The 26,971-nt window shown below is 40.7% G+C and overlaps 1 protein-coding gene across 1 annotated transcript in view; it reads right to left on the minus strand.

The window, feature by feature from the left end:
* Positions 1-26,971, minus strand: part of LOC124595138 (piwi-like protein Ago3) — a 198,525-nt gene that overhangs the window by 124,853 nt on the left and 46,701 nt on the right. The window contains exon 6 of the mRNA XM_047133737.1: positions 782-981. Within this exon, the coding sequence (XP_046989693.1) occupies positions 782-981 (200 nt within the window). The remainder of the gene's footprint in view (positions 1-781; positions 982-26,971) is intronic.

Raw genomic sequence — 26,971 nt, forward strand, 5'->3', positions numbered from 1 at the left:
GCGTTGGAACCGCTATAAGGCGTTATGGATAAGCTGAATCAGCAGGTCTACTGGATACATTTGGTGAATTTCTTGCAGTGCTCTAGGAGAGTTAGAACAGACAAGAAAACCCGTCCGGTGATGTCTACGAACCCTCTCCAGTGCCATCAGAACGCCATATAACTCCACATCATAATTTGTAAATTGTTCTGGAAGTTGCACTTTAAAAACGCTATCAGTGAAAACCACTGAACAACCGAGAGAATTCTCCTGCTGGGATCTATCTGTATAAATATCGATAAAACTATGGTACATACTTAAAACAGACAAAAACAAAGTTGTAAAAACCGTATCTGGAGTACAACTTTTCTTGTACTGTGCCAAGCTTAAAATCACTTTGGGCCTCTGAGGACACCAAGGCAGCAGTGTGTTCCATCCCCGGGTATGTATTTTCATGCCCGAGAGATCCAGATCCTTGAGACAGTCTGTAGCATGTACACCAAATCGCTGGGTCGCTTGGGGCTGATTCCTGAACAGTCGTTCGAAGGTGGGTTGGATCACTGAACTAAATGCCAATGACTGAGGTGATGCTGAAATTTTCAGCGCCTGTCGAGCCAAAAGGATACGTCGCCAAATCCACTTTAAAGTGCATGCTCCATTTCCCTGGATGGAAACTGGGTTATGTTACGGGCATTCAATTCACTAAAGCAGTGTCCAACTGAAAGATTTGAATCAGACCAATGAGCCGTATTAAATGATAATTCTTACAATTATAATATCATTTACTTAAGAATAAACTTACTTGTGCTGGGGTATTACACGGGCAGCATGTGGGTCATATGTATCTCTTCCAACCCTCGCTAATTCCAATATACCCATAATCCTCTTAAAGAGGACATTGTATAAATGGATACATTCATGAATCTTTTTTTTTCTCTTAAATATTATTCTGACTGTTACTGACGAGTTGTCGACTGGATGATTAGATGTCAATGTTGTAACCTAAAATAGAGGAAGACTGCATTTTAAAAAAAGACCTCATAAAATGGCCGAACAAAAGGAGTTTTTTTTAAGGACATAACTAAAGAAAACAATATTTCAGACCTGTTCATCTACACCACTGACTATAACATTGTTTTCTCTGGCACTGTAACATTAAAAGTATGAGCTTGACATGATATTAACCAGAAATTGATACTTACCTTTCAGGAAATAGCATTAAATAGGAAAAAGTTAGGTATTTGTAGAAATGCAAGTACAAGCAAATAATAAATAATATATAGGTGACAAGTTACCTTCTCGGGGGAGAGGGTGCCCTATAGTTATTATTGCAGTGACTGTCACTGCTGCTAGACTACGTCTGATGTACTCTCCTACCACCACCTACACCAGTCCTGTAATTGGCGAAACATACACTATCACAGGGAGAGCCACCTGTGAAATGACAGGTCATGTACCAGCTGTTATGTAAACACCATTCAGCCTTCTATATAGGTATGCCTACCATCTAAGATATCAATTAGGATGAATGGGCATAGGCAGAAGGCCAGCCGGAGTGGCCGAGCGGTTCTAAGCGCTACAGTTTGGAGACCGCTACGGTCACAGGTTCGAACCCTGCCTCGGGCATGGATGTGTGTGATGTCCTTAGGTTAGTTAGGTTTAAGTAGTTCTAAGTTCTAGGGGACTGATGACCTCAGAAGTTAAGTCCCATAGTGCTCAGAGCCATAGGCAGAGGGTTTATACTGACAACACACAATATCCTATTGCTGAGCCTATTTCACCATACATCCCATCTGGATCTCCCTTTGACACTTTTTTGTCAGAACTCCAGAAGTGGTAATTCATATCTCTGTTATTACCTTATCATCAACCTTTAAGTTCTTAAATTTTCAAGTCTCTTTCCAGCGCAGGCAAAAACAATCAGGATTTCTCTGTCATCTTGTCCATTACGTCTCTCCTGACCTGAGGTTCTTGGTTACTTCTAAATAACTACCCCCCCCCCCCCATTTGCTAAATCTTATCAAAATGGTCTTTTTCCTTCCTCCTTCTTCCTTTCCCTTCGATCATTCTCCCAGAAGGAGCGACTGGCTCCGAAAGCTTGCACGTTTCCCTATCCTATGTATGTGTTTTTCTCCTGCTGCTTGGTAAGCAGATTATTTATCTATTCAATTATATTACAGTTTCAAACTGTTATTAGTTCCATTCACATAATCCTCTCAGGTTTCCATTACTTCCCACACACTCTGTTCCTTCACTTCAATCTTCCTATTTATTCATTTACTTTTACTTATTATTTTATTGTGATCGTCTAAGTACTCCCTGTACTCTGTTTTTTACAATTTCAATTTGCAGTCATTCAAACATTAATTATTTCTTTTCCTCAGTTTCCATATCTAACACCTATTCAAGTAGTTCTTCAAGTACTAATTTTTTTATTGTGATTCTTAATTTAATGTAAATTGTTACATAAAATTTATTATCTCTTTAATCTGTTTGTCCAGTAATCAACAGATCCATACTTCCTTTATTACTTTCTTCGTATTGCTCACAACTCTAGACCTGTCCCATGGTGCAATGTTCTCAATTGCCTCTTTCGTTAGCACTTCCGCATCACTGAAAATATAGTTTCTTTTGTTTCTCAAGTCATTACTTTTCACCCTGATCCATGTAAATACTGACAAGCTGAAATGGAATGTTATGGAAAAGGCTTGATTTCACTATACCCCCTCAGTCAGTTTGTTGATTCTGTAGTGCATGGTTTTTGGCTTGTAGAGTTTTCAGGTTCCACTGAACCGACCTTATTAATGGCAGATTCTATCTTCTCTAATGAGACATTTCTCTTTATTTAAGACAATGGAGTGATGTGACACATTGTCCATTGCTATCACCAAATTTCTGGAGCAAAAAATTAGGTAAACACTCTGCGAAAAACAGTGTTTATTTCCTCCTGATAATCATCTTGCTTTCTTGAACAGAATAGCAACAAAAGTCTGATACAAAGGATCATTACCCTACTACCCTTTTCTACCTGTGCTTTCACTGTTACTTCAAAATTTTGTACATGGCTGCACGTTCAGACTGAATAGTTACAATTGAACAGAAAACAGCCCTCTGTCACTATTTTTAACAAATTACCCTGGTTTCAACACTGCTAGGAGTGTCTTCCTCAGAATTTAAATCAAAGAATGGTCTATATTCCATAACATGGTCACAGAATTTTGCAACTTGCACCACGCAAGTAACAAGCAGCCCTTAGTGGCTCGCCATCACAGTTTTCTTTATTTTAAATATCTTTGTGACTAATGCCCTTTTGGTATATTTATTATTCTATAAATGACATATTAGTACTGCCAGTCTTTTACGATGATTCCATACTTATACCCTATCACATGTTTTTAGTTATAATTCTGTGACCATGTTATAGAATATAGACCATTCTTTGATTTAAATTCTGAGGGAGACACTCCTAGCAGTGTTGAAACCAGGTTAATTTGTTAAAAATAGTGACCTAGGGCTGTTTTCCTTTTAATTGTAACTGTTACTTCAGCTGGTTGGTTCTTCCAGCTGTACGTCAACATGTGACATTCCTCAACCCACATTTCGTCAAGCCATATGATGCTTTCAAATGAAAAACTCTTCATAGCATACAGATACTGACAACTCCAAGTCACTGCATCCCTTCTTTCACCAATAAATTTCCAAAACACAATTTTTTTCTGCCAGAAGCCAAGATCTTGAACAAAGTTTTGACGAGACGACAACCACACACATCGCAGACTGCATCTTGCTAGAGTGCTTCTTGCTCAGAAGAAGATAACAACCCGGCAATACTTCAAAATTTTAACCGCCTCCTCTTTCCTTCTCCTTTATAATTCTCAGCACCACAGATCTATAAAAGGTATGTGCAGCAGCTATTCTGTCCTCCACTCTTGAAATTTCACCACACTTGCACTCCAGTTCCAAGTATTCATTCTGCACAGAACACAATTTTGCAGCCTGGTCCACAGATTGAGAATTCTGCCTTCCAACTGTTCATAACTTTGAAGATCATTAACATGTTCATAGATGGCCTCTTATGGCCCACCTCACATTGTAATTTATCACACTGATACCAAGACAAGACTAATACAGAAACAAAAGTTTACAACAGCAAATGAACGACCAACACTCCAATGCTTTAAAGTACTACACTTCACAATGAGAGTTGAACACTGAAGCAAACCATGTATGGCACCATATCTATTCAAACAGATTCCAGTATCTCTGCCAACCTGTTGGTACTACAAAGTGAAACTGGCTAGTCAGTGTTAGCTGGCTAATGACGTCTGTTCATCCGCCGTGCCAAAATACCATAATTTCCAAGTTATTTTAACTGCACTGTAAATGTTTGTAGATGACAGTTGAAATATACCCCTGACTAGAGATTTTGAAATTTGTTAATACACAGTGAAAAGGCACTGCCAAGGGGGAGGTGACTGTAAGAAAAACATTGAATAACCAATGAAAGCATAATATTCTACGAGTTGGGGCTTGGAGTGCTGTAAGTCTGAACGTGACACGGAAGCTAGAAAATCAGAAAAGTGAAATGCTAATGCTCACTGGGTAATCCAGAACACAAAGGATCATGAAAATCTAATACTCATGGGGAAACGGAATGCAGCTGCAGGCAGAGAAGAAGAGGAGGTTATGGAGGAATATGAATTTAGCAACAAGAAAGAGAGGAGAAAGACTAATAGAATTCTGCAATAAATTTCACCTAGTAATATCAAATAATCTGTTCAAGAACTAAATTTGGAAAAGGCTGGGAGATACGAGATGATTTCTGTTAGATTACATCTCGGTCAGGCAGAGAGTCCGAAATCAGATACTGGATTGTAAGGTGTACCCAGGAGCAGATACAGACTCAAATCACAATTTACTAGTGATGAAGAGTGTGCTGAAGTGTAGTCAGGAAAAATCAGTTTGCAAAGAAGTGGGCTACGGGAGTGCTAAGAAATAAAGAAATTTGCTTGAAGTTCTCTAAGGCTGTAGATACTGGGATAAGGGATAGCTCAGTAGACAGTTCAGCTGAATAGCGGAATGCATGTCTTTAAAAAAGTCAATCACAGTAGTTGAAAAGAAAAAAATATATGTACAAAGCAAAGCAATTGTGAGGAAACGATGGGTAACAGGATAAATACTTCAGTTGATTGATGAAAGAAGGAAATTTGGGAATAAACAAAGAAAAGTCACTTAGGAATCAAATAAACACAAAGTGCAGGGAAACTAAAGTCAAATGGCTACAAGAAAAACGTGAAGAAATCCAGAGAAATGATTGTTGAAAGGACAAGTGTGAGAATTATCGCACAGTCAGCTTAACAGCTCATGGATCCATGTTGGTGCAGAGAATAATACACAGAAGAATGTAAAAGGAAACTGACCATCAGTAAGGTGATGGTCACTTTGGCTTTAGGAAGTAAAGGCACCAGAAAGGCAATTCTGACATAGCAGCTGATAATGGAAGCAAAACTTAAGAAAAATAATGACACTTTCAGAGTATTTGTAGCCCTTGATAAAGTGTTACAGAATGTAAAATGGTGCAGGATGGTCAAAATTCTGAGAAAACTATGGGTAATTTATAGGGAATGAGAGGTAATATGTAATAAATACAAAAACCAAGCTGGAGCAAGCCAAAGACAAAGTGCTCAGATTAAAATGGGAGTAAGCCAAAGATGTAGTCTTCTGCTACTACTATTCAATCTATACACCAAAGAAGCAAAGACAGAGTGGGATTAAAATTGAAGGTGAATGGATACCAAAGGTAAAATTCATTGAGGACTTTGCTATCCTCAGTGAAAGTGAAGAAATCTGTTGAATGGAATTAACAGTCTCTTGATTACAGAAGATAGTTTGAGAGTAAACCAAAGAAAGATTAAAGTAATCAGAAGTAGCAGAAATACGAACATTAAAAAAATTAAAATCAGAATTAGTGATCATGTATCAGACTTAAGTTAAGGAATTCTGCTATGTAGGCATCAAAATAACGCATGGGCGATTTCATCTCAAATCGTACAGGTCAAGAGAGAATGTGTCATATTACCACTTCAAAGTTTGCTGAAAAAGATATATGTTCAAGTTCCACATGATACCTCTCCAAAGCTACAATATTTTAAATTTCTGATGATTTGTTAAAATGCTATAGACCTCTCTAAGTGAGAGTACTTGTGAAAATGCCGTTATCAAAGCTAAAATTGAAAAATTGTAATATAGGAACCAAAAGTGATAGATATCTGAATTTATTTCCAATACTATGAGACAGGATTAGAGCGAGCGAGCGCACACACACACACACACACACACACACACACACACACACACACGAGCTTTTTTTTTTTTAATAAAATATAAAAATTTTTGTGCATTTCAAAATTATGTTTGGAAAATATGTATAGTCATAGGATGTTAAATGTCTTGAGAAATGATAAAGTGGGAGGACTGCTAATTGTCTGCTATGTCACTAATGCATAAAATCAATAAACTGTCAAAATATTTGTACATAAAGATGAAAGAATATGAAATTTTCTGGATATTTAGAAATTATTTTCTCCAAAACCCCCATCCTAATGTTCTAAAAATTTCATGATATGTTCACTGGTCATTGTACTTAGGGAACGTAGAATCAAAGTGAGCAATACTTATCTCTACAAAATGTGAGAAATTTTTTAAGTAGACCTAGCTCTACTCTCAAGGTCAAAAACTCATAAGCACTTGAATATTTAAACTGATCATTGATTTTAAGTAAATGTCATGTAAATCCGATCTTTCTGAATCAAAATAATTATTTTACAACACTGTAAGTGAATGGGACAAGGATGACCTAACAAGAGCAGTACTTGGGAAATGGGAATTGCACATTGGTCTTTTGATAACGAACATTTGAAAGCATTAGCTGATGAGCGATACTTATTATATGTCCCACCCACCACCGATTGCCATACACACACAAGAAATGAAGTAGCTCACTACAAGGTCTGCTAATGTATACCATTGCGTCTGCATCGCACACAGAGTAACAGACTGCATTTCATGCAGAAGCGTTCTTTCTATGCATGTGCCACTCCAGGATGCAACCCAGTAGTGACTTGATTGAATTCCTACCACAGGCTTCATAGCAGACCACCCTTCCCCCTTTTTAACGAAATTCCCTGAATGTACTTGTTACAAGATGTTCACAGATACCTCCTAGCCCATCACATGCACTTTTTTCATGATTTGTTGCTGAAAATATCCTTATTTTTGTCTTAATTCCTGTACTACAGTGTTGACCAAGCTTATAAAGCTGAAAGTAGTTTTTAAAATGAGATGCTGCACCATCAGTCACATACACATGTTTAGGAAATCCACAGCCTATGCTATGTCATCAATTATCATGCTGACAGCATAGCATGTATGTACACTGTCATGAATGAGATCATCACTGACAGTAGCACAACAGTGTGATGTTCCAAGGAAGTGAGCAACACATATGAATATTGATACCTGAGATGTGTGCCAGTGATAACTTTGAATTTCTTTCTGCAAAGCAACAGACCAGTTCTCAGCAAAGTCAAAATTAAGAACCAGTGTGTCAGTACTCTAGGATGTGGCTGATTTTACTTCTGCTATCACTTGTCTCTGAATCCTCTGGATATGATGATGAGCTATGGCTTTCATGACCCATGGCCAAACCTCTGTAACAAACTTCTCTGGCTCTACTGTCTTTTTCACCAACCTCCTCCCTCACACAATGCATAAGTTATGTCATTGTTAGTATCCTGATTGTGAATTACTTCAACAGGCACCACTTCACCACCAGGACACATTGCACTCTCCTGCAACCAACACTTGTCTTGTGGCTCTTAACATATATACAAAAGCATCAGGTCCATCTCTGTGTACTTCTTTCCTGTGAAACTGCTTATAGTGAAATAGAAGTTTCAAATTAGTGCAGTAAATACATGTGCACACTTCCTTAACTGGCTGGCATTTTATCTACTTTGGTCGTAAGGAGTATAATTTTGTAATGCCAATTTTTAAATTTCGGTTTTTCTTTTTCATTAGGAGATATGCTTCTCTTATTGATTTAGTCACATATCTTTTTACCTTTTTCACCATTTTCACTAACAGAGATAACATAAGCCTGCTTACGACTTTGTCTGCTGCAATCTCTGTCATCACTTAGGTAATATCTCACAGCAACAGTAAGCTATCATCTTGCAATGGATGCCCACAGTACGAATTTGGGCAGGCACGAATATCTTTCTTGTTCTTTATTTTAGGAGATTTTGAAATCAAATAATGTGAGGAAGTGGGTATGTATTTCTGTATCTGCTGCTTACAGTAGCTACTGGGTATCAGTGTCAGTAACTGTACCTTCTCAGTATAGGTGGCTGCTGAGATGGCAGTATTTAGGTTTTGAAATCACACATCACATTTCATACACATATCACTATCTTCATGTTCTGCACCAAGTGCATCTTCATTATACATTTCACAAAGTCTTAAAGATGTTGCTTGTGTAAAACGTGTTTCAATTTCTTCCACTTTTCTTTTTACATACTGTTTTCTTCTTGTGCTTACCTGTGCTTATCTTTCCTGGATGTTAAAGGGGGGGCGGGGGGGGGGGGGGGGGGGGGGGGAGGGGGGATGTAAGTAGGGGCTATAGCAGAAAAATTAAAGGGAAAATTAACTTAAATTTTGTATTTTCATCTTAAATTTGTAACTTAAAGGAAGCTCATAAATGTGCGGGTGACAACTAAATTTCAACGCATTAAGAGGAAACTTTAATGCAAAACATCCACCAGGTCTCCACTACCGTATTTACTCGAATCTAAGATTCACTTTTTTTCTGGTTTCTGTACTCCAAAAAACCGCCTGCAGCTTAGAATCGAGTGCAAAGTAAGCGGAGGTTCTGAAAAATGTTGGTAGGTGCCAGCACAACTCACTTCTGCTGTTGAATATATGTAGCACTACACAGACATGCTTTGCAGGCACAAAGATAAATACTGGCGCCAAAACCTCTGCGTCAGTAAATAATTTTTTTTAAAAAAAGGTAGAAGACAAGCTTTTTTTCTCTGCCCCAAGTTTGGACCACAGCATTTTCATACATTATCCAACGAGGTAAATAGAAATTTCATATTTTTCATCTTCGAATGTAGCAGACTTTCAAAAAAAAAAAAAAAAAAAAAAAAAAAAAAAAAAAAATTCTTTACACAAAAATACCAACAATGCACAATGCTTTAGGATTGCTGCACGAGTTTTGATACGCTGGGGCTCATTAAGATTTCACATAGCGGCACCTATTGCTTCGTGGAATTTTGTGACATGCTTGTTGGTGTTAGTGAACCATAACGAAGCACTTTCATTATAGTGCCAAATTCAAGAGGGGAGTTCTTTCTTTTGCAGAACAAAGTTCTAATTGTACTGCAGGTCTGCGATACGGGATTGACAAGAGCAATGTCGGGTGATGGTGACTGCAGAGAAACATAGTAGTTGAATGTTCAAGTAGCAGGAAAGCATTTAGTGGGCCAAAGTGTGGCCGATATCATACACTAGAAGTGATTTTAAATGAATTTGTTGAGGAACAGCGTCAGAAATTCCTGCCTGTGAACACCAAAATTTTAAAAATTAAGGCACATGAAATTGCTATAGGGCAAAAAATCAAAAATTTTAAGGCTAGTGGCAGCTGGATTGATCTGTTTATGATGTGCTGGGGTTTTTCACTTTGGAGGCGAACTTCAGTTGCACAGAAGCTGCCAAAAAATTATGAAGAAAAACTTGTGGAATTTCAGCGCTTCATGATTAGGTGGCGCACAGAAAAGCAATACCTTCTTGGTCAGATAGGAAATGCTGACCAAATTCCCGTATATTCTGACATGCCATCGAATTCTACGGTTGACGTCAAAGGAAAGAAAGACATAAGTGTTCTTACATCAGGGGGTGAAAAACAGCGGATGTCCGTCATGCTTGCTTGCACAGCAGATGGACATAAATTACCCCCATTCATAGTTTTCAAGCGAAAGACTATATCGAAATTGGAAGTGTTTCCAAAAACTGTAATTGCACGAGCAAACGAAACTGGGTGGCCTTCGGAGGACATGGTGCTGGAATGGATTAGGCGTGTATGGAATCATTGTCCTGGCGTCATGCTTGGTTTACGAAGTCTGTTGGTACTAGATGCATACGCAGGCCAAACAACACCTCTAGTAAAACGAAAATTAGAGGAAAGCAAAATGGACTTGGCAGTTATTCCAGACGGGATGATGTCAATTCTGCAACCATTTGACATCTGTTTGACTAAACCATTTAAGTACAAGCTTAAACACATGTACACAGACTGGCTTTCAAAAAGCGACAGACAACTGACACCAACAGGATGTGTAAAACGCGCAAGTTTGTTACAAGTGTGCCAATGGATTTATGATGCATGGAAGTGTGTTGCAAATCAGAATTTAAAAAATGTTCGATATCCAATGCACTAGATGGTACGGAGGACGATGCTCTGTATGAAGAAATGAGCAACAATGAATCAAGTGATAGTCATTCAGAATCATGGCTGATATTTTAAACATTTTGTATAAGATGTATTAAAAACCTAACAAATTTTTGTTTTAAATTTCAGCGTTTAATTTCTAGGTTATTTTCGTTCTTATTTTATAAGTGTTGCTACTCTGCATTGCACAGCATAGAAAAGCGTGGAGAACTGCATCAAACCAGTCTACAGACTGAAGACGACAACACACACTGCATTTGAAGTCATCAGTAAAAATCTATTACGAAAACCAGACTGGCAAGACTCTTTGCCATGTATGTCAATATGGCCAACTCTACGTTCTGAATTTTTTCCTACCTGTGACGAGAGATGGTTGCTAATTGGAACTTTTATGAATCATGAATCACATGCAGTATTCTCTTCACCATAATAATAATAATAATAATAATACGAATGTAAACATTATACCACGTGTTCTTTCATGTTTGCCACTATCTCATTTAAATCCTGTCTGCCTAATAAACTACGAAACTAAGAGTGAGACAACAGCAAACGCAGAAGAATATACATATCATATCATGTTTATATTCATATTATTCTTATGCTGAATAGTGATAAAGTCAGAAATGAAGCACGGTAACTGACAAGATTTTTAAATCTAAGATGACTAATTTCTGTGCAGAATGTAATGTACTAAAGAGGCGTCTGCAAATATTTTCAAACAGAGAAAAATTTTCGCTAAACACTCGTTCAGAACAGTCTGTTATTTGGTTCTTGTTGAAGTAACAACAAATAGCAGTCTCTTGTCATTGTTTCCCTAATGAGACAATTTCTCTCTCTTTTTTTTTTTTTAATTTTTTTTTATTGTAAGCAGCAGTAGCACGCACAAAAGCAAGCCATGTCGCGAGCGGTGACAGGTTGTAAACACTCATTATCAGAATGTGACAAACAATGCATGACACAGTACAATGATGCATTTTCAGCTTAGAGTGACGTAAACACCTATAACAAAGAGAATGGCACTTATCAGATCAAAGCAAAATAAGCAATCAATTCAAACGAGACAAAGCACATGAAAAAGGAAGGGTACCCATACAAATAAGGACGGAGCATCTGACGCATAGCAATGGCTACCTGGTAAAGCTTAACTGCTAAGCTTGCGACTCGAACCAAACTACTGTAGCTGTATCTTCTGCCATTCGATCTAAATTGTGTCTCATGTTACAATGGATCAATATTGTTTTGATTTGGAGGTGCGGTCTTTTATCTCCCCTTGAATTTCGAGTCTCAAATTTCAGGTGGGACTTAGATTCGGGAATTTTTTTTTTTCCTTGTCTTCGAGTCTCATTTTTCAGGTGCGGCTTAGATTCAAGTGTGGTTAAAATTCGAGTAAATATGGTACTTTCGGTTTATTAGTTGTATTTTACTGTTCTTTACTGTTTTACGAGTTATTCACAAAATATCCATTTTTCAAAGGGCCATACCATTTACAAAAATTAAGGTAAAACGAAATTAGTTTATTTCTTAATACTGACAATACAAAGGTCTAATATATAATTTTTCAAGAGAACTTCATGACCACGAATTGACTTGACCTGTATGATTTGAGATGAAATCACCCCCATGACACATGGAGCGAAGTGGACATAAAAAGTGGGTGTGATGAGTAAGGGGCAAGGGGTGGACCCAAATACGTGGGGTGGGGAGGATGGGGGGGGGGGGGCAGGGCAGGGCAGGGCAAGGCAGGGCAGGGCAGGAAATGGGCAAAGAGAAGTGGGAGGGGAGGAAGGGAGGCAGCAGAGACCAAAGAGGGGGGAGAGATGAGCAGAGACATGGGGAGAGACTAGGGATGAACAGAGGTGCCGACAGAGCAGAGCGGCGGGCGGCGGGAGGGAGAGGACAGAGCAGGAGGTGGGCGGCGGGAGGGAGAGGACGGAGCAGGAGGCGGGCGGCGGAAGAGAGCCGGAGGCAGTCACAGAGAGACGAGGGAGCAGGAGGTAGTCACAGAGAGATGAGGGAGCAGGAGGTAGTCACAGAGAGATGAGGGAGCAGGAGGTAGTCACAGAGAGACGAGGGAGCAGGAGGTAGTCACAGAGAGACGAGGGAGCAGGAGGTAGTCACAGAGAGATGAGGGAGCAGGAGGCAGTCACAGAGAGACGAGGGAGCAGGACGCAGTCACAGAGAGACGAGGGAGCAGGACGCAGACAAGAGAGGGGTGTAGTGGGAGGAGGAGAGGGGACAGAGAGATGTGGGAGGAGGGTGGGGTTGTATGAGGCATGTCGAAGAGGAACGAGATGTGATGAAGCAGGTGGAAGGTGAGATAGAGCAACAGAAGAGTCACATTATATTAGAGGAAGAGATTAAAATATTTTGCATTATATTTATGAAACCATAGGTAACTGCGTCCATCACAGATTTAGGTGGCTGAGTACTTTAAAATATTTAGTGCAATTTGCCTCTTATTTACACTCTTCAGTGTATGCTCAAATCACAAGAATGAGCGCTGCAGCTAGCCATTTTTTGTCAACAAATATGTGACCAAAGGTGTGACATAGGGCTGGTTACTGCAGATAAATTTAGCATTTACTCTTGGGTTGTATAGCGTAAAACAGCAGAGATTCAGACCTGGATGTGTCCAATAAATGTGATATAGGAATATGTTTGCGAAGCCATGGATAAAAAGCTGGTACCTGTGATAAAAGAGGCTCCAACGAACAAGAATGGGTATCCATTTATACAGATGCTGAGTATCCAAGGATGGGGGACATACTGTCACAAAGAGAGATACTGTGCGAGACTTAGTAGTGGACATCACCTGGGATATACCGTACTCACCTCCGCTTTCCAAAATCTTTAATTCTCACATTTATTTGGAGGTTTGTTACTCAGCCCAGGCTATTAGACAGCCTTCGAAGTACATAAACAAAGGCAGTGACAAGGCAATATTTACCATGCAGTAGCAGAACTATGCTAATTATTGACTCAATACTTGAAGTGCATATGTTCAGAGCAGATCGATATGTTAGCAGCAACGAAGCAGCACGGTGGATATAGGGCTTGCTAACTCACGAGAGGCAACCAACAATGACAATTTTTCAGTGCACCTTCTGAATAGTAAGTGTGTTTACTTCACAGAGGCCAACTTGTGCACTCAAGTAGTGATACCACCCACAACCACCTTCACCAAATTTTTCCGTCTGTGCCAGGACAAACTTCACCCAAATATTGCTGTATGGTGTCAAAATGTTAAACACAGAACACATCATAGAACAAATGGAATCATCTCGTGCAGGGCAATCCCCCCTCCCCTCCCCTCCCCCCCCCCCCCCTCTCTCTCTCTCTCTCTCTCTCTCTCTCCCCCCCCCCCCCCCCCCCCCCCCCCCCGCAAAATCCATACGGTGTGAAGGTGACAAGATGCCCTGGACGGAACGGGAGTTTTGGATGATGATGGCCAACGGGACATTGCAAAGGAGGACAGCATTGTGTGCCTGTCAGAAGCCAAATTCAGAGGGCTCTTCAATGTCGAGTGTCCGTGGACTCTCAAACCCCTGCGACTTTGGGACAAATATCAAGCCACATAATATGAAGAGATCACATACAGTTGCCAAGGGACAGCACAGACCATCAATGACATATATTTTAACGAACTGCTGAAATTTGTTGAGGACAAAGTTATCTCAAAGGTGGGGAAAATGGCTGATTTTGGCACAATGAATGGATGAGTTGTCCACTGATTTGTTCAGGAAACTCAGTTACACCACCAGTTTTGAGAGCTCAATTCACCCACACTGAGCTGAATCTATTTCCAGAGCAAAGGCAAACTTTAAAAACTGTAATGTGCACAGTGGAAAAGAGGGTATTTATTTCTTTGAGAACATTGTTTGCAGAGACGTATTGCAATAGATTTCTAGTTCTCCATACACATCAAGGTAATCACTTTTCATAAACACTATATACACTCATTTTAAAGACACATGTAAAATCACAAGCTGGTGTCTTGATTTATAGGCATTATCCAGGAAAAAGATGAAACTGTTTATATTCAAAACTCATTTTATTCAACTAATAGTGTAGATAAATATGATCACATCAGAAGTATGAATCCTTAAACGCCCTTTATTCCTCAAAAAAAACAAGAAGTGCAATTTGCTTTTTCCCACCAGCATTACACACTGACCCATTGCCTTACTGATACTGGCTGCTGCTCCTCCTCCTCGTCCTCCTCCTCCTCCTCCCACCTCTGCTTGGTTGTTTAGGAAAGTGTCATGCACTAATTTGTACCTCCCTGGTGTGCAAACACATTGTAGCAGCACCACCGTTTAAGATGGGAAAAGGTTAGCTTCAGTGCAATATTTTGGAGTGCGAAAGTTACAGCCAGGTGCGGAAATGTTTACCGTGAGTTACACTCACCAGCAGTTGTGAAGTAAAATAGAGGCCACAGGGGCGTATAACTGCCGGGGAAAGTACACGCAGCGGTTTCCATGGTGCAAGTCACAAGCAGAAGGGGCCCACTGGCCAACATAAGTATTATGAGTACCTGATACGGAGCGGCGCGCTTAGCAAAACAGATGCACACATCCGCATATAAATAGGTGCTGGTTCACTAAGAAAGCATTAAAGTGTGGCAGCTCTCCTGGATGGCAGATCGTGTCACACTACCGGCTACACACAGCAGCAGATGGGGCGCCAGCGTTCCAGTCCACGTCGGGTCACTGGTTCAACTCTCCGAGGCCTGCAGCCAACCAGCGGCGGGCCATGCCACGGCTCACTACCGCGGGCAGACTTGTTGGCTCCTAACACATGCCAGAGGCATCCCGAGGTGAGGGCCGCAGATTCAGACGTTGGATCGCAGGCGCTTATTGTCGCCTGCGATCTGAACCACGATGGTGAAGAAGCGTGCAGTGCGTCACATGCAGCCCCCGGCGAGCGGCACTGAGGCAGCAGGGGCAAAGACCACTGAGTCGATTGTCGGCGCATCCTGACGTTGTGGCTGTACAAGGCCAACACACAGCAGTGTGTGCACAGGTCACTGAGGTAGCCATTCCACACCAAGCCATTTCGCAGTCAACAAAGTGGTGTCCTCAGCATTGCGGGACCCTGTGACGCAGACCAAGGGGAATGCGACACTGTAGTTGGAAACAATAAATCGCTTGGAAAGTTCAGACGAGTCTTAATACGGTGCCTTCTACCTCTTACCGCTACATTTGGTGTTGCTGTTACATTTGGTGTCAGAAGATCCCACTACATTTGGTGTCAGAATAGCGGACGTCATCTGTACAATACGACGTTCGAGCCCACCACCTGCATTGCAGTCACAAGAAGTGGTGAATTTTCACCAGTTTTCTTTTGAGTGTTGGACTTTTCTTTCTTTTTTGTGTTTTTGAGTATGGGTCATGGCACGCCATTGTAGATGTTTTGCGTGGACATAGTATTTTTTGTTGTCAGAGTAAGTCTTACAGGGTGTATACGTGGACAAGGAAAAAAAATTCCCGGATTTTTCCCAGATTTCCCGGTTAAAAATATGTTTTCTCTCGGGTGACAGTATATTTTCCCTTATCAATCCATTGAATGGTTACGGTTTTATACTCGGGCGTACAATATCCGGATAGTATCAGAGGATACTGCAAGAGCATCGGAATTTCGTGAACAATATTAAAATGTGCACATTTAAAGTGCATACTTAAAGTGCACATTCGTGTGTCCGGATTCCCTATGATTTAGATCTCAACCTGATATTAAGCTTTCCAGTGTGGTTTTCGGGTTGTAAATTTTCTTGGAGCACCAGTACTGTATTATATCATGTTTGGTTCTTTATTATGACATAATGCCGTCTGTGCTAGAAAATGAAAACGTGCACTTCAAATCCATCGAACAGTTGAAATTAGCCAGTACTGTGGAATTAAACATTTCGTTTCAAATACAGTGACTGCCTCTGCGGAAAAGGTTAACAAAAGTCAAATTTCTTTAGCAAACAGACAAAAACAACTTCATTGTTCCGTAAGGTGATTAATGGTTGACTGTCAGAAAGGTGGAAATAAAATTAAATCTGTAACTAATGACATATTTTAGCCTTTCGTAATTAGGTGAATGTGTTTTAATTCACTTGATAGCTCCCAGCCACAGATACCCATTTTGTTTTCATTTGACGTGAGAGTAAATGAAGGGGAAACAGCAAAATCACTAAATGTAAACACGGGGCATGTGGAGACTACCCACTATAACTCAGACTGCTCTGCGCATCAGCCCTGGATCTACGACATTTGCGAACCGGGTCAATACTAAAAAAATCGAATTTTCAAAATATGTTCATCTTGTAGCGCACATCTTTCTGAAAAGTCTGAAACACAAAGCATATGTATTCGAGGAAATGTAAGATATATTATTTGGTCTTAAGTACGCAAAAGTGCAGTGCCATGCCTCTTCATAAAGCATTTTTCTACCGCACGTCCAAACTATATTCAGCCGAGTGGAAATTGAAATGTCCTGTGGTGCCTCTCCTGTTCCCAGTCGGCCCGTTTGACAGCCTGCCCCTCTTAAAAAAAAATATCGCAATTAATAGCGGATGGGATTATTTGTAATCGAGAGAACAAGAACTCTTCACAAAATCTGAACTCTTTATTGCCTATTAGTTAATAACATGCTGTTTTGTGACATACAATTAAATATAGAATATATAAAACCAATACTGACAAGAGATAAGCAAGAAATTACACATTTCTTCAAACCTTAGCTCCTAGCGTTTTTTTTCTCTCTCTAATCTTGCTACAGCTTTACATGGCGTGCTTTCCTTTCTGTGAAAGAATCTATTACCTCATCAAAGTTCGTCAAACGTTTTGCTACATGAAAAATCGAAATGTTATTTAATACTTAAAACGCTGTTAATACATATAATACCCAAGACTGGTGTGGTTTCTCGATCTGATTACGTCTATTTTGTCACTGTCTGCTACATAAAACAAAATAGGCCCTTCTAATATGGCAGCAATTTTGCAGCACACCAAATAAACGAAACTGTTTTGGCACAAATGGCCATTTTTATAACACTACAGAATATAATCCACGAAGTACCAATATCAAATGCCTATTAGTAGGCCTACCACAAGCAAAAAGCTTTATCTTAGGAAATAATTTCATATTTCATTCATACGCACCAGCTTCTCAAGCATGAGATCGAAAAGCAGTATTACGAAATTTTTATATAAATATGGAATCGTCTTATTCTTCCATAATTTGTGTCATATCCCTGTTTCTTCCCCTTCCTCGTTCTAACAATCTTGTCATCACCAATTCTGTAGCTATTGCTGCCATTGTCAAAATTTGTTCGCCGATTAACTTCACTAACCCTGTCAGAGTCACAGGTTAAGTTATCCCGCGATTATTTTCCGGTTGGACGTTATTACGTGTTCGAACAACATGTTTTCCGCGTTGCTTCCAGAATAGAACTTACGCGTCTGCTAGTCGGGGACTGTACAACTGGTCCTTACTAGTGTAGCGATCTGGCCCAAAATTTTCTGTCAAAATTTCATTTTCTTGGATACACCGAGAAGATAATACGTAATCTTTCTCACCTGTTATTCCTGTAAGTCGTTTATTTCCATTCTGGTAGTCTGAATTTATGGATTTCTCTAGTAATTATAACAATGCTGATCATTCGCAAACCCAGTCAACCACATAATCAGAGAGCAATTGGCATTCATCCATTTACTCCCTCAGCTCGTATTGCCCCGCCCCCTTTTGTCTGCGGAAAGTTTATTTCTAGATGTGACGATGATTCTCCTGATAGAGACATCACGTACACTATGCATGCATTCAAGCCAACTTATAATTCATTCAGAAATCAACTTAAAATGTGTTCAAAAATGTTAAAAAACCAAGAGGAAAGCGTTTCAAAATCATATGAATAATCTATAGACAAACGTGCCCTGAATGCTAGGCACTTTGTGAAACAAGTTTTTTTTCCTCAAGAATATGAATTTGGCACCCCCTATTTCCAGTAGCATCTATCTGCTTGCTGCGACTGCTTGCACACCCAACAGCCACATTCCTGTAGCCAGAAGCGGGAGAATCTACTACTCAAATGCGACTCAACTGCGCGTGCACATGAGCCCGCACGTAACTGCTAAAACAAATCGAATGTAAACAGTTGCGACTTCACGCTCATTGGAGGCAATTTGTTGTTACGAAGCCTTTGACACATTTTCAATTGGCAGACGTTTGCACGAGCACTGTGTATCGTTGTTGTATATAGCGCATTTCCTTTGCAATTTAAGTTATTTTCATTTTTTTCTCTCTTTTATGTTTTATTGTTGAAGAATTATTCTGCAGTAGCGGGATACAGTAATATCCTTTGTTAGAGATCGGTTCTTACCAGTCAAAATTACAAAAATTTAACAAGAAACTCAAACAATGAAAAATTCCCGGAATTCTACAAATATCTCGTGTTTTTTCCGGTTTTCTCCCGGATGAAAAAATTCCCGAGTTTTTCCCGGATCTCCCGGTTGTATACACCCTGTGTTAGTGTATCTGGGGCAGTAAGATTTATTTTCTTTTATTTATTTATTTTTTTTCATGGCACGTAATTACTTTTGTATTGGTTTGAGTATGATGGTACTGAGGTGTAGGTAGTCAGGTTATTTTTGTACTTAACTGTTTTGTTTCAGGATTAAAGGGGAAAGAAAGCAACACAATGGCAGAGTCAGGAACGCGAGGTGTGTCGGAACTGGAAGCGGCACGCATTTTGTTGGAAAAGGTAGCACAGTTGACAGCGGACAATATACAGCTGAGAAATGAATTAACATCTAGAAGTGAGCGGGAAACCGCATCGGATCAGTCATTGTTGCCAAGCAGCATGCCGCAGCAGGAAACTGATCCAGCTGCCGCGAGTTTGATTACTCTGTTGTCTGGCAAGGAATCTGAGGATGTGCATTCGTTTGTGGAGGACTTGGAAACTTCAGCTGTGATGAATGACTGGTCGGATGAACAGATGTTACATGTAGCCAAGATTAGCTTAACAGGTGAAGCAAAAATGTATGTAAGGTGTTCTGAGGCCTTGAGCAAGGCAGGACAGTTTAAGCAGTCAAAGGAGGGGCTTTTACAGAGGTACAAGAAACAGAATAGCACTCAGTACTTCAGGGAGAGGTTGAGTACAATGACGAAGAGACAGGGAGACAGTAGATAATTTAAAGACAGAATAATAGAAATCAGTGAGTACACTTGAGAGTTGAGTCAGAGCGATGAAGCAAATGGTGTTCTGTTGCAGGAAGCTGAGCAAGGGGCACTTATGTATTTTTGAGGGGGTTACTGGTGCATATATCGTGGGAAGTGCATGAAGGGACCCCGAAAGATTTGGATTCAGCCATTCAGCTGGCAATCCAATGTGAGGAAATAGACGTGGCAACAGGGGTACGTGATAGACAAACAGTGTTTACAGCGGGTATAAAATGTTAAGTCTGGTCGTATGGGACATATGCAGAGGCAATGTACTCAGTCACCCAGGAATACAGCAAGGGGTGGAAATCAGCAGTGTGGACGATGGAGAAGTGGAAATTGGAGAGGTGGACAATCTTTAAATGACAGAGGGGGCCCAAGACCCACCTAAGGGAGCTCTTGTTTAATTTCAATACAACAAATATGTATGCAGAGGTGGAATGTTCAGTGGTGGGATCCGTAGGAACTAAAAAGTTGACTTCCGCATAGGGAAAGTCCGACTTAATGCATGCATGGAAGTAGTACCATGGGTAATCGAGGGCTACAACATGATCCTAGGAGTAGATTTCTTGTATCAACATGATGCCAAAATTAACCTTGGACAACGAACTGTGGAACTTAGTGGAATGTTATTTCCACTAGGAGAAACTAGAAACTGTTGTCAAAGCAGAGCTGTCATGAGGGGTGTTCAACGTAATGAACAAACCAATTGAACCGCGTACAGTAGCATTAGGGCTTAATTCACATGTGTGTGTGTGAATTGCGTGACAAAATTAAGCAGTTGAAAGAAGGAGAAAGAGAGTAAAAGGAAGAATTATTGTAGGAATTTAAGGATTTGTTTTTTCCGCAAGGGCCGTTGCCAGCAACTCCATTAGTTCAACGTAGGATACCAACAGGGAATGAAGCAGCTGTTTACCGTAAACCATACAGAATAGCAAAGTATTTGCAGCTGATTGTGGAGGATTTCATTGATCAGCAGCTTGCGGGCGGTATTATAGAGCATAGTAATAGTTGCTGGGGAGTGGGCATTGTCTTTGTGCCTAAAAAAATCTATGAATGGAACTAAGAAATACAGGTTCTGTTGTGGCTACTGATACCTCAATAATAAGACAGTAATGGATGTATACCCCATTCCATAACATATCGGAGACTTTGGATCACTTAGGACAGTGCCAGTACTTTTCTACGATGGATTTGACAAGTGGTTATCATCAGTTAGAAGTGGCTGCACAGGATCGTCCAAAAACTGCTTTCTCTACTCCTGGAGCCCATTACCAGTACATCAGAATGCCATTCGGTTTGAAAAATGCTCCGGCAACATTTCAGAGGTTGTCACGCAGTGTCTTGAGGGGTTTGAAACAAACCACAGTAGTGTCTAGTCCATTCGGATGACATTATAGCGTTTTCAAGTAGTATGGAGCAACATAGACAGCAGTTAAGGGAAGTCTTTATGAGGTTAAGAGCAGCTCGTTTGACGTTGAGCCTGGAGAAGTGTCATTTTGCGTTGGAAGAAGTGAAATATTTGGGTCATATTATTAGTAAGGATGGAGTGTGAACAGATCTGAGGTTGGTACAAGCTGTAAGGGATTTTCAGGAACAGAAAATAGTTAAGGAAGTGCAGTCATTCATCGGAATTTGCAATTTCTATCGGAAGTTCATGAAGGGTTTTGCAGATTTAGCACAGCCGTTGACGCGATTGTTACGGAAGGGTGTGAAATTTCAGTGGACAGAAGAGTGCCAGAAAGCATTTGACAAACTGAAAGAAGTGTACACATCAAGTCCAGTTCTTGTGTTTCCAGACTTTGAGAAGGAGTTTATACTAGCATGCGATGCATTGAATCGAGCATTAGGGTGTGTTCTTAGTTAGGAAATTGATGGGAAAGAACAGCCTGTAGCCTATGTATCTAGGTGGTTGAATGCAGCAGAGAAGAATTACTCAACAACAGAGGGGGAATGCTTAGTGTAATCTATGTAATCACATATTTTAAATGTTATTTATATGGGATAAGATTTCGGGTAGTGGCAGATCACGCTGCATTGAAGTGGTTGTTGAGGTTGAAGGATCTATCCACTAGAGTCACTAGATGGGCTGTGAGGCTTAGTGGAATTGACTACAAGGTGGCGCACAAGCCAGGGAAGAAGCACAGCAATGGGGATGCACTGAGTAGGAAGGTGGATAAAGTAGAAGTCATAGGTTGTGATATAGCAGTATGGAAATAATTACAGGATGCTGACAACGATTGTAAAGTGTATCGGACACAGCCACAATTTAATATGCATGACAGTCTTCGTGCAGAGAAATGAAGTTAGGGCCGAGGGTAGTAAGGCCAGCGAAGCTGAGGTTTTATGTTTTAAAGGAAGCACATGATCACGTGTTATCTGGTCATGGCGGGTGTATAGAGACAAATAGGATAGTGGTGGAGACGTATTGGTGGAGAGGTAAGAAACTAGATGTGGATCAGTACGTCAAGAATTGTATACCATGTGCGCAGAGAGCAGATTTGAATCGGAAACAGATACAGCTACAACGATTACCGGAAGCAACATGTCCATTCCCTATGTTGGGTATTGATGTCTTAGGACCTTTCAGGCAAACACCATCGGGGAACGGATTTGTTCTGACAATAATATACCATTTTTCGAGGTATGTGGAGATGGTGGCTATCCCAAATCAACAGGTAGCAATGGTCGTGCAAGCATTAGTAAACAACTCAATTTTGTAGTCTGTTGTATCAGAGACAATAATTACTGAGCAAGGGACCAGCTTCATGTTGGGTTTAATGAAGGAACTGTGTAAATTGTTGAACATAAAGAAGTTGAGGACGAGTGCATTGCATCCACAAGTGAACGGAAGAACAGAGCGGGTACGCAGAACAATCAAGAAGATAGTGAGTTTTTATGTGGATTCTCATCACTGTCAGTGGGGCAAGTATTTGAAGCATATTGTATGCACATACAATGCAAAAGTCCATACCAATACTGGTTTATCTCCATATGAGGTAATGTGCAGGCAAAAAATGCCATCACCATTTGATTTAGTGAGGCCACAGAAAGGAAGGACCGGTGATTCTGTATGTCAGTTCATGAGAACAATTCGGGATGTTAGAAAACGAGTACAAAAGGCAAATATGAAGGCTTTGGAGAGGCAGGAAGATGCAGTGAAGTGGAAAGCAAGTTTACCACAGTATAGAGTGGGGGCAATGGGTAACGCTGTCCAGTCCCTGTACGCAAAAAGGGAAAATGAAGTTCATCACAAGGTATCAAGGGCCATACCAAATTGTTGACACCACATCCTCCGTTAACGTTAAGTTTCAGCTGCCAACTAGAACAATGATAGTACACACTGGGCGGTTGCGGCAATTTAAGGGTTGCCTGAATGTGATACCAGGTGTGTTGCAGGAAGGAAAGAGGAAAAAAGAGAGAGTGAAGGCAGGTGCTAAGCACAGAGAAAACCAGGAAAATAGAGTAGAGCAAGAAGTACCGTATGCTTTGCGATCCAGAAAGTAGTGGAGTATTTGTAGTTTTTTTTTGTTTTCTTGTTATGTGCCATTTATTCATTTGCGTAGATTAATTAGGCATTGTATTTTCTTATGTTGAATGTGTTTTCGAGTATTGTGAGCCTGCTAGGGACAGCAGTCTTTTGAAGAGGGAGGAAGGGTGATGGTGATTCCTGTCCTCAGGTCACTGAAAAAGGGAGCGTTGAGCAAGTTTGTGGAAGTGAAAACTAAAGAGGCCTGGCTGATTTCGGCATCTAGCAACCGGTATGCCGAGATGACAAGGGAGGAATTACGAAGCTGCCATAGAGGAAAGGTAACGGTGTGTCCAGCCAGGATGGTAAGCACCAATCCGGACACGTGCATGATATGGTTATTTTTAGCTAGGGCGGACGGAATAGACTGTCCAAGTAACATCGTGGAGCCCCAAGTTTAGCTGCAACGGGTCGGAATGCATTGGATCTTCTTCACCTACAGAAATTTGATAGTAGTAGTAAGTTGTTTTGAGCAGGGAGTATTTGCCAAAGCGAAATGTATAGAGCTAGAGAGGACCAGAATTTTAATCAATGGAATTGCGTGTAACATAATAGGACCAATCTTCCATCTGCCACCGTCAATTTCAGGAGCTTCGCAGCCACAGCTGTAATGGCCAAAAGCCACTTCAGAGTTTTTGTCAAGGCAGAATGTGACCTTATTAAATCAAACTCTGGAGCCAGGTCTGTTGAGACCTGTAAACCTGTTCATTTTAGAGCAATAGGGGTGCATATCAGCTGAACAGCTTGTGCAACATGTCGCTGAGTATAGGGAAAAGCAACGGCAAATAACATTCATTTTGAGCACTTCTGTGCCAAGTGTCTCCGCAGTCTCAACTTTGTTATGTGTTTTTTTCATTCTGATCAGGCAGAGAGCCAATTCCAAGAAGGAACCAAGGGTAGTCCAAGTCCCAGTGGATTAGATACGGAGGGCGTGAGACAAGTAGGTAAGTGGTTGACCGAGCAGTGGTCATCCAGTAGGGAATTTTTATGTTTTGTTTCATGTCCTGTTTTAAGGGGCACTAGACCACATCTAGGTTTTCTAAAAGTAAAGGAGTATGTCCTAGGTGCCAACCCAAACAAGTTAAGCATTAGTTAAAGGTCACCCCGGGGACCGGGTCTTTCCGAAGGGGGGAATAATGTAGAGGCACCACCGTTTAAGATGGGAAAAGGTTAGCTTCGGTGCAATATTTACAGCCACGCGCGAGCCTCTTTACAGTGAGTTGCACTCACCAGCAGTTGCGAAGTAAATTAGAGGCCACAGGGGCATAGAACCGCCGGGAAAAGTACACGCAGTGGTTTGCATTGTGCCATGTCACAGGCAGAAGGGGCCCAGTGGCCAACCTAAGTGATACGAGTACGTGACACAGAGCAGTGCGTTTAGCAAAACAGAAGCACACAGCCGCATATAAATAGGTGCCGGTTCACTAACAAATAATTCAAGTGTGGGGGCTCTCCTGGATGGCGGGGCATGTAACACAACTGGCTACACACAGCAGCAGATGGGGCGCCAGCGTTTCAGTCCACGGCAGGTTGCTGGTTCGAACCTCTGAGGCCAACGCGGGCCACACCACGGCTCGCTACTGCGGGCAGACTTGTTGGATCCCAAAAAACGCCAGAGGCATCCCGAGGCGAGGGCTGCAGATTCGGATGTCGCATTGCAGGCGCTTGTTGTCATCCGCAATCTGAACCACGACGGCCTGGCAAGTGGCACTGAGGCGGCAGGGGTGAAGATCGCCGAGTCGACTGTCGGCACATCCTGACGTCACGGCCATACAAGGCTGACATACAGCAGTGTGTGCACAGGTCGCTGAGGCAGCCATTCCACGCCAAGACATTTCACAGTCAGCAAAGTCGTGTCCTCAGCATTGCGGGACCCAGTGATGCAGACAGAGGGGAACCCAGCACTGTAGTTGGAAACAATAAATCGCTTGGAAAGCTCAGACGAGTTTTAACACAGTGCCTTCTACCTCTTCCCACTACATTTGGTGTTGCTGTTACATTTGGTGTCAGAAGTTGCCACTAAAACATGAACATGTAAAGTCTGAAATAACTCAGTTGTGGAATATCTCAGCCAATATTCAGTTTAATCATTATTTTTTTTATACGGCAACTGATACTAAACGTGCTATCACTTATAAAACAGTTCAACACAATTTATTGGGTTACAACATGCTAGGCAACAACGAACATGGGCATAGATTGTAATAACGTTCATTCTCAATATGTCCTTTCAAGGAATGAAATTGACCTCTGCACAACAGTCATTCTATATTTGGCTTTCACGGGATGAATTATGCTCATGTCTACAGGCTGCAGGTGGCTTGGACAGTTGGCAGGAAGAAACAAATGATACCTACATCACGGCAGCTAAACTTTGTACAGAGTTTCAGCAGTCACTGCCACAAAAATCTGAAACTTGCAGCGGTGTTTTGTTTCTTTAAAACATTACGAGTTTAAAATTTTACCAGTATTCATTGTGGCACCGTATCACGTTGTCACTTTAAAACACAGCAGGACCTGAACACTATTTTGTTTCACTTTTTTCTCCTGGCATTTCCTCCCAAACACAATATGTATATCAGGGAAGTAGATTAAGAACCCAGATTCATCAGCAATGAAAATAACTCTCAGCTTGTATCCATTACCAACGGTTAGAAAACATTCTTACAGTGTTCAGTACTTTCCACTTCCACTGTCACACTTTCTCCAAAGTTTGGCAAGACATTACAGATTTCGTCTCTCCATCATATTTCAATCTATCCAGCCCTTCAAGACTGTGAATCTTTCAATCTCAGCTTCAGGGTGATTGCTTTGGGATTCTCTCATGATCAGTTTCCACCTACAGAAATGTTTCATTTCATTTCATGAAGGTGCATAGTTTCAATGTCCTTAAAGAGGGAAATATTAGACAATACACAGGTATGCATAAGCTAATCTAACTTTTCAGACAGAATTGAACCAAATTTTGCACTTGTCATCCTCATGCTACTGGTTACAATCTAGATTTTTTCAATTTTTATGTCAAATAATTTGATCTGGATGTTGCTGGATATTTTTAAAATGCACTATCATCTGAGGAACACTTCCTCGAAAAGTATAATAATACTTATCACTTACATAATGAGGTACGTTATTCTTAGTAATCAGATAAACAGATCTATGTAACGGTTTTTTAGTATCAGCCTTAGAACTCTCACAACATAATTTTTTAGATTGGCGTGCATGATACAGAGCAATTTTTGTTTCACAAAAATTTAAATAAACTTAGCAGTAATGTACTTTGAAATATTTCATATCACAGGAACCCACGTTAATGTACTGCAATGATTCAACAGAAAATGTTCCTTACACACTGATTAATGAAAGTTGTGGGAATTGCAAAATAAGATTTTATCACCATTTATACCATAAACCAATATTTAATGATAATCACAGCCCTATATGTGGTTGAACTGACTTTCTGCAGCTCTGTTCTTCTAGCACGATCCTGCTGGCATGCTCTTTCGACACATCCATCACCGGCATTTCATAATTAGCAATAAGCACATTATCAATCTTCTTCAATGCATTTGCAGGGAAGCAAACTGCATCACATCTTTGTCTCTTAAGGGCCTCATACTTCCAATGTTACCATCACTGAACACCAGACAAGCATTGTATAATGCAATTTTAACAATAGTATGTTGTCTTTGGGCGTCTCTTCCAAAAGAGGTTATCAAAGCTTTTTTTCAGGTTTGTGTTCCGCC

This window comes from Schistocerca americana, chromosome 2 (assembly GCF_021461395.2).
Source record: "Schistocerca americana isolate TAMUIC-IGC-003095 chromosome 2, iqSchAmer2.1, whole genome shotgun sequence".
NCBI classification, from domain to species: Eukaryota; Metazoa; Arthropoda; class Insecta; order Orthoptera; family Acrididae; genus Schistocerca; species Schistocerca americana.